At 38.8% G+C, this 9,086-nt stretch overlaps 1 protein-coding gene across 1 annotated transcript in view; it reads right to left on the bottom strand.

Moving 5' to 3' along the window:
* The window catches only part of SH3BGR (SH3 domain binding glutamate-rich protein), a 116,372-nt gene that overhangs the window by 101,518 nt on the left and 5,768 nt on the right, over positions 1-9,086 (bottom strand). The window contains exon 2 of the mRNA XM_012640076.1: positions 7,547-7,732. Coding sequence (XP_012495530.1) covers positions 7,547-7,732 — 186 coding nt within the window. The remainder of the gene's footprint in view (positions 1-7,546; positions 7,733-9,086) is intronic.

Here is a 9,086-nt window from a genome sequence, read left to right as displayed (position 1 = left end):
AACATATACCAAATTTTAATAATCCACTCATGGATTGACGGGCACTTGGGTTGTTTCCACATTCTTGCAATAGTGAATTGTGCTGCCATAAACATTTGGGTGCAGATGTCTTTATTGATTTTGATAACTTTCACAGCAGACAGGTGGAGAAAAGATGGACTATTTAATGAACGTGGATGAGACAGTTGGTTATTCATTTTTTTTAAATTACAATTACGTCTTTACCTTTATGTCATATTGTTCACTAACAAAATATTAATTTTAGGTCCATTAAAGACGTAAATGTGTGTGAAGCCAAAACTATAAAAATTTTAGAAGACAGAATAGGAGAATACATTTTTTATTTCAGGTTAGAGAAGAATAAAAAAATCAATCATGAACTGAGAGAAGATATCTAAAACACATACAATCAACAAAGTTTAGTATCTTCTACACTATGTAAAGAACACAAGGAAAAGGCAAAAACTCAACAGAAAAATGTGCAAAAAATATACAAAGAGGACATACAAATAAAACATGGAGAGCCACTCACTCTCATTAGCAATCAGGGAAATGTAACTTAAAGGCCACGGTGAGTTACTGTTTCGCAATCCCCACCCAGGCTCACCAAATGTCAAAGTTGGATGATGCCAAATGTTGGCGAAGATGTGAAACATGGAAAACTCTCACCCACTACCGGTGGGAGTGCAAATTGGTAGAAGATTTAAGAAAACACTTTGTATTATCTATTAAAGCTCAACATGTCCAGAGCTATGGCCAAGCAATTCCACTCCTACTTATTAATACAAAACCAAGAGAAACTCACACGTCACCAGACCTGTAGAGATCATTTGTTTAGCAGCAATGTTCGTAACAGCCAAAAACCACACAATGGGCCTTTCTGGAGCGTTGAAAATGAACAAACTATGAACAACACTAATTCACATGGATATATTTTTAATATATATGGGTAAAATAAGCAAGTCAAAGAGGAATATGTAGAGTATGAATCCATTTATGTAAAATTCAAAAATAGACAAAACAAGATATTGTTTAGGTATATATACATGGGAGATAAGAGAAAAGGAACACAAAATTCCCTATAATGACCGTCTCTGGGGCAGAGGGAGGGAATGTGAAAAGGGAAAGGGTGCAATTGGCTTCCAAATTCCTGGTACTATTACACTGTACTTATTACACTGTTGTTCGCTAAATCATTCCTCTTTAAACTATATATTTCTATCATATATGGCATGTTTCAAAATAAATCGAGAATACAAAATAGTTTGTTCAGTAACATCAATGTGTTGAGAAGCCCTCTCCCTTCCCCTGAGCCCACCCCCCAGATTGGGTTTGTATCCTGTCCATCCTTACAGCCCTGAACACCCAGAGATATTTCTTCTCTGCTGAGTGGGCACCTCATTGTTGAATGGTCAAGGTTCCCTGTAGTTGTGTTAGGGCCAGGTTGTGTTGGTCCCAGGCAGGATCCCATCATGTCATCTGGGCTAAAATGCACAGATTCCTACTTGTCATAGACAGACATGTCTGCTACTTCCAGTCTGTGTTCTTCTGCCAGGTGGGTAGCCTGGCCTTCACTGTGCCCGGCTTCCTGTCTGGTGTCTCCTCTCTCTATCTAACAGTTGCCTGCCATGGCTCTCGGGATAATATCCTCATCTTTTCTGCCTAGGGCAGCAGGAGTTCAAACTGGCAGGGACACCAGGGTACTGAAGACCACCCCTGACCTCCAGTCCTCTCACTGTCCTGGTGCAGAGAAATCTGCTGCTTGTCTCTGAGGTCTCCTTCCAGGTGTGGCCATCATCAGTATGGCACATGGCTGACCACTGAAGAATCCTCATAAACCAGTGCAATGATGTAACATTAGTTATATACATCTGTGGGGAGTTAGCTACGCTCCCAGCAAAAAATCGGGTCCCTTAGGTGGGGGTCGTCACAAAGGATAAGAAAATAATAGAAAATGGAAAATAACAGAAATAAAAGAATACACAGAGATGAAGGTATAGTTTTATAGATTTATAAAGATAAAAGGCAAAGCGGGAGTACTCAGGGGTCCTTACGATATCCCCGTGAATCGTAAGGCCACAGGTGAAGTTTTACACGGGTATTTATAGGTACAGTGATCAGTTGCCAGGGGTAACAGATTTACATAATAACAGGTAGTTCGTTTTAGGTTAAAAGTCTTTCAAAAGGCTTCTATAGATCCCTTAATTAACTCTGGTTACAAAATCTTCCAAGCACAAACTTCTAAGTTCTAAGATAAAGCTGTCACTTAACAGAAGCGTTAAACAGAGATATATTGGTTCCATATTTCTTTATCTGGTTATTGCAGATAGAGACAGTCATCAGAAGTCAAGCAGGAACTGTCCCTTGGGCTAATTGTTTTTAGCCACAGGTGTCTGTCTCTCAGGTGGGCACTCTTTGATCAGCTCTCATCCTGTGGCTCCTTGCAGACCTGCTTTGTTATTCAAAGCAGGTGAGAACCACGGGGTCGCGACTGCAGCATGACCTTGGAAAGCAGCTGCTACTGACCTTTTGAGATGCCCTCCTGAGGTGGAGCAGCTTTTGATATGCAAACTAACACGTTCACATATTCTTTCAGGGCAGAGCCCTGCAAAACTCCTGAGACCATTTCTGTCTCTAATACAGTAACATTAATTTATGGAGCGACATACATCAAACATTTTAATCATGTGGAAAGGGACATTGACTGACTATCCAAATTTATGCTGTGTTAAACCTGACACATCCTTCAGAACTTTTGAGTGTCCTTTTAAAATCTGAGCCTACAACACAAATAATCATTTTTACCTACTTTCTGGAAACAAAGCCCTCTTGAATGCACTTTTGTTAAGTGTGTCTATAGATTGCAGAAAAGCAAATTTAGCAAAGCTGCTCATAAGATAAATTACTAATGCCTTCTGAAGGCAGAAAAGATTTTAAAAGTAGTTAAACATAAAATTATTTGTATACTCATTTCATTAGATTCATATTTGTAATAGGAAAATATATCCTAAAAATACAAATCATTATTTGAGAAATCTTGTCTTTCTCCTCCACAATTAAAATGAAAAAAAAAATTGCTAGATCACAGCAAAATGGGATAAGAGATGCCTTTGAGGTTTCATTTTTATAGCAGAAAATAACTGTAGCACTTTCATCCTAGGAGTTAACCTACCTGCAAAGCTATATACTTCAATATTGTCTCTACTGTAACTAGCCTAAATTTAAAAGGATGGTGAAAATAAGCAAAAGAAAGATATTAAAATACTATTTTTTTGATCCTTTTGTAGTTCATGAGCATGATGATTGGGTTTTCACATGCACGTGCGAGCTGTGCCTCCCTCAATCCTTGTTACAACATCAGCACATTACCCGTCTGACTTGAAATAAAATAAAATAAAATACTATTTTCACTGGAAAAGTACTAGAAAAAAACATGAGATGACTCTTTTGGTAATTTTAGAGTGCAGAAAGCTTTTCTAAACAAGATTCAGAGTGCAGGAACCATAAACAGAAAAGATTAATAAATTTGTCTACACAAAAAAGTTTTGTATTGAAAAAAAAATTCCTTTTTATTTTTTTTTTTTTAATAGAGACAGGGTCTCACTCTGTTGCCCAGGCTGGAGTGCAACAGCCCAATCATAGCTCACTGTAACCTCCAACTCCTGGGCTCAAATGATCTTCCCACCTTAGCCTCCCAAGTGGCTAGGACTATAGGCATAAGTCACCATGCCCAGATAACTTTTTAAAAATTTTTGTAGAGATGGGGGTCTCACTATGCTGCCCAGACTGGTCTCAAATTCCCGGCCTCAAACGATGCTCCTGCCTTGGCCTCCCAAAGTGCTGTGATTACAGGCATGAACCACAATGCCCAGCCAAAAATCCCTTTTAAAAGCCAAAACGCAAATAAGAAATGTGGGAAAAATATTTGCAAGATCTATGGTAGACAAAGGGCTACCTTCCTTCATAGGAAAAGACTCTTACAAACAAACATTACCTATAACCCAAGAGAAAAATGACAAAGAATTATGTATAGGCAGGTCATAGAAAAAACACAGATAGCTTATAAACATCGTTTAAAATGATGTTCAATCTCACCCATAACGAAAGAAATCTAAGTCGAAGCAATGAAAAGTTATGTTTTATCTAACAGATTGGCAAAGATCCAAAAGTGTGCTACACAGTGTTGTCAAGTCACAGGGAACTAGCCACTCTCAAACGCGGTTGATGGAAATGTAAATTGGCACAACTGCAACCGAGGGCCATTTGCCAAGATCAATCAAAATGTGGTGGTTCACGCCTGTAATCCTAGCACTCTGGGAGGCCGAGGCAGGAGGATCGCTTGAGCTCAGGAGTTTGAAGCTGCAGTGAGCTATGATGACACCACTGCACTCTACCCCGGGTGACAGAGTGAGACTCTGTCTCAAAAAAAAAAAAACAAATGAAATGTATATGTACTTTAACTTAGCACACCTTCTAGGAATTAATCCTATGTATATCATACATACACTAATACTGGATACAAAGATCTGTATGCATAAAGATCATTTCTGCAGCTTTGTTTTTAATGATGAGAGGATGAAAACAACCTGAATGTTCTCCTCTAAAAGACTAAGACAAAAAATTATGTCACATAGGATGGAACATTTGCAGCCATTAAAATAAGGGGCATGTGCAGCTATGCAGTAATCTCTGAGATGCAGTTGGTTATCAAGTGAACAAAAGAAAGTGTATATAACACGCTCCCCATTTTTTAAGTGATAGTCAATTGTAAATTTACATAGAAAATTTCTGGAAAGCCAAAGAAGAAATTGCCAATATTGGTTGACTTAGAGTGTAACCAGCTATGTAATTTGCCAAGACCAGAGTGAAATGAAAACACGGGGCCCTTTGTTCGAAAACTGTTCAGGATTGCAAGACGGCAACGGAAGAGTATTAAGCCAAGTACAGGAGCCCCTTGCACAGGGAGCCGTGCGTGACGCCCCAGGTCACAGCCTACGGAACCGGCCCGGCTGCAGGGGAGGCAGCTGTGGTGATGGGAGTTAGAAATGGCAGGGGAATCATTTTCACTGGAGACCATTTTCAGTCACTTTAATTTTCCAGTGGGTGCATGTATTAATTTTTCAGTTGCTAGAAGAAACTATCTTATAAAAAAATAAAATCAAAATTCCTTACCACCACCATCACCACCCTCCAAAATTCCTATTATCCTTTTCTTTACCCAAACAAGAGCCACAGTTCTTAGAAATATGGTCAGGTGGAGATGAGATAGGGAAACGGCAGGCGCTGCTCATAAAGGGTCATAAGACCCAAGCCAAGGTCTCTGATAAAACAGGAGAAGGTGGAGAAACCTGCCCAAACCAGCCAGAAGCCAGATGGCCACGAAAACCACAGTTACCGTCGCTGCTCATTATATAGCAGTTACAATGCATCGGCATGCTCAGAGAAACGCCCACCAGTGCCAGGACAGTTTACAAATGCCATGGCGACACCTAGAAGTTACTCTGTATGGCTCAGAAAGAGGAGGAACCTTGGTTCTGGAATCTCTCCACCCCTTTTCCAGAAATCCTGTGAATAACCCTCTCTCCACTTAACATAAAATTAAATAGAAGATACAAAATAAGACCCCAGAGACTCACCAAATGCTACTCTCTGTTGTTCTGAGACAAAGCCGCTGCCCTGTCTATGGGGCAGCCTCCCTTTTTTTCTTTTGTTATTTCAATAAAATTGCTTTTGCTTTACTCTTTCAGTTCACTCTTGAATTCTTTCCTGTGAGAAGCCAAGAACCCACCTGGCCTTCAAACGGACCCTAGTTCTGGGGTCCACTTTCCTGTATTGGAGGGAGGTAGGGAGGTTGTGGGGAGGGCAGGAGTGTAGGGTGGAGAGGAAGGGCTCTTCCTCACAGAGGAAATCCTGTCTACACTTTGGGAAGCCCCAGGTTAAATTTACCTGAGAGGTGGATATTGAACCATATGTTCCCCTAAGTGTGTGCTTACCACAGTAAGATTGTTTGAAAACACTCCCGCACCCACAGGACTTTTAGCTAAGCCTCTGAAGAATGTTAACGCAGCCATGAATCCCTACAGCCACAGTAGTGAATTCCTACAGCCTTGTGCTAGATTGAACAGGGTCCCCCACAAATCCATGTCCACCTGGAATCTCAGAAAGTGACCTTATTTGGAAATAGGATATGTGCAGATGTTATTAAACTAAGGCCTATCCCAATGACTGCTGTCCTTACATGTGAAGACACAGAGGGACACAGGGAGAACACCGTGTGAAGCTGGAGGCAGCGCTTGGGGAGATACTCCTACAGGCCAAGGAGTGCCAAGGATCGCTGGCAAATTTTAGAAGCTGGGAAAGAGGCATGGGACAAATTCTCCCTCAGAGCCTCCGGAAGGAATTAACCCTGTGTCAACAACTTGATTTCAAACTTCTAACCTCCAGAACCGCGGGAGAATACATTTCTGTTGTTTCAAGCCAGCAAGTTCGTGGCACTTTGTTACCGCAGCCCTAGGGAAACTAACACAAGCCCCCAACAACTAAGTAATTCATGCTTCAAATCAGAAGTCTGCAAACTTTTCTGTAAAAGAACAAATGGTAAATATCTTTGGCTTTGTGGGTCAGATGGTCTCTGCTACAACTACTCAAATCTGCCATGATGCAAAATCAGCCACAGGCAATAGGCGAATGAACTGATATGGATGTGTTCCAATAAAACTTTATTTGTTGAAACAGTGGCAGGATTTGTCTCTCAGGTTATAGTTTGAAGACTGGTGCTTTAGAGGAAAAACATAATACAGAAAACCTAACCTAAAGAACCAGCAGCTCTGTACAGCAAGGGCAGAGGTGAGTTAGGATTCCCACACCTGGCCCCAGCACACAGAAGCAGAGCAGCACTGAGCAGCTCCCCCAACTTCCCCGAGCCCTCCTTTCCTCATCCGAGACACAACCCTAGGTAATTTCAAGTTCTGGTATTCTGAAGTCCTTTTTTATAAAAATGCTTCTTTTCAGTGATTTGATTTATTAAGTACAATGTGTAAACTCTAAGGAAAAAGTGATTTTATGGAGAAATGAACTATTAAAAATATAAAATAAAACCACTGTTATAATTAAAATGTACAGAACAGTTTTTAAACTAATTAGATAAATTTACACAAATTTATCTTGTATTTATAGTAAGACTTTACTTCTGCAAATCCATCTTTATAAAAGTGAAAACTTACCACGTCTGTGTAGGTGCACACGGCAAGGCTGACGGAATTCTTTTTTCACTAAATGCATATTTTGTTTGAACAAATGACCTCAGTTCTTCAAAATAAAAGAAGGACTTTAAAATAATCCAAAAAACTTCTTAATCATCATAGTATTGTTTCCATCACTTTCTAAATCTCGAATATTGATTATTCACAATGGATCTAACATCCGGGTATTAGATCGTGACCTGACAGTCGTGAACAACTTCAAATGCTGCCTCAAAATTAATTGCTTTAAACAATTTCAGATAAACACACACAGAGAAGGATTTTCCAGGAAACCAAATACTCACCCCACAATACTGCTCTTCGTTGAAGATCTGGGGTGGCAAAGGAATCCCATTTTGAGGTTTTTTCTCTCCAGGAACATTCTCTCTCATCCACTTCCTATTGTCTTCATCTCCAGCTATATCTAATTCCTTAAAGTCGATTTTATTAGCTTCTAAAAAGCCCACGACTTCTTGCTGTTTCTTCCTAATCTGGTCAAGAGTAGAGAAAGATCGTTATTAGGCTGTTTTTGAAAAATTTTTTGTTACATTTACATAAATTACATAAAGAGAGGTCTCCAGCTATACCGTACAACACAAATTTGTTAAGTATTCAAACAAGGAAAATAAGAAAATCACACCTTTTCATTATAAAGGATCAATAAAGTAACTATTTAAAATCTGAAATTTTAATAGCTTCAATGTTTAAATCATTGTATAATCAATTGTTAAACTAAATTTGGGCTTTAGAAGCCTCCACAGGAGTTCTATGTAAGAAACTGCAACCTAACTTCGTACGTACGCAAACTGAAAACCTAATCTAGAAATTTGCCTTTGAAACAGTAGCTGAGTCTCAGCCAATCACAGGCAGCCAACTGGGCAAACCACTGTTGAAATAAGGCAAGTACCCAGTTATAACCAATCCAGCTGTCTTTGTACCTTTCACTTCCCTTTTCTGTATGTCACTTCCTTGACTCTGGCTATAAATATAACCTGCACATGGTGGGGCAGAGCATTCTGAACCATTTTTGGTCTGGACTGCTGTTAGATTCTAGAATAGCAAATAAAAGCCAATTATGATCTACAAAACTAGATTTGTTGTAATTTTGTCTTTTAACACAACCTAATTGGAATAAAGATGCTCTCATATATTTTATTTACCATCTTCAAAATACTTTTAATTTTTTACAGAGCTTTAATGGCCAAAAAGTAAATGAATTAGTTAGGAAGAAAAGAGATCTGATTGGGAAAAGAGAAAGAAGAGAAAAAAGATAATTTACTATGAAATTCAAACCCAAGTATACCCACACTAAAATGTGTTTCAGTCAAAGTTATGAAAATAGGAGCATGAGTCACATTAAACTAAAAGTAGCTTTAGAAATATTACAGGGAATTGAAAAGCCAAGTCCTTCAGGTGGACAGATTCTTAAATTGTCTGTTTGGATGAAAACAAAGTACAGAACTAATTTGTACAACATAGAATAGAACACACTAAGGATGATAAAGAGGCAAAGATACTGTCTTTTTTTAAAAGTAAGATGAAAATTTTAAGTAAATATTTTCTATGACATGAAAATACCTAATACCTGAATTTTTTAAAGTCCTCTGAATAGAATAATGAAAATAAGGGCCCCTTGTCATTTTCACGTAATTCGCTTATCAGAAGGACTAGATTTTGAGGGTTCCAAGTAAATGCTATAAAAAGTTCGTGCCTGTCCCAAACCTAATGTCTAGATTCAAACCCTCTTTTAATTAAACCCAAATCCTCTCTTAGAGATCTGTATACTAAAAAAAAATCTATTTTATTCACTTTTGCCAAGATGAATGACTCACATATACAGTTTTT

The sequence above is a fragment of the Propithecus coquereli genome, unplaced genomic scaffold (assembly GCF_000956105.1).
Source record: "Propithecus coquereli isolate 6110/MARCELLA unplaced genomic scaffold, Pcoq_1.0 Scaffold148, whole genome shotgun sequence".
NCBI classification, from domain to species: domain Eukaryota; kingdom Metazoa; phylum Chordata; class Mammalia; order Primates; family Indriidae; genus Propithecus; species Propithecus coquereli.
This window is presented reverse-complemented; position numbering and strand designations above follow the sequence as displayed.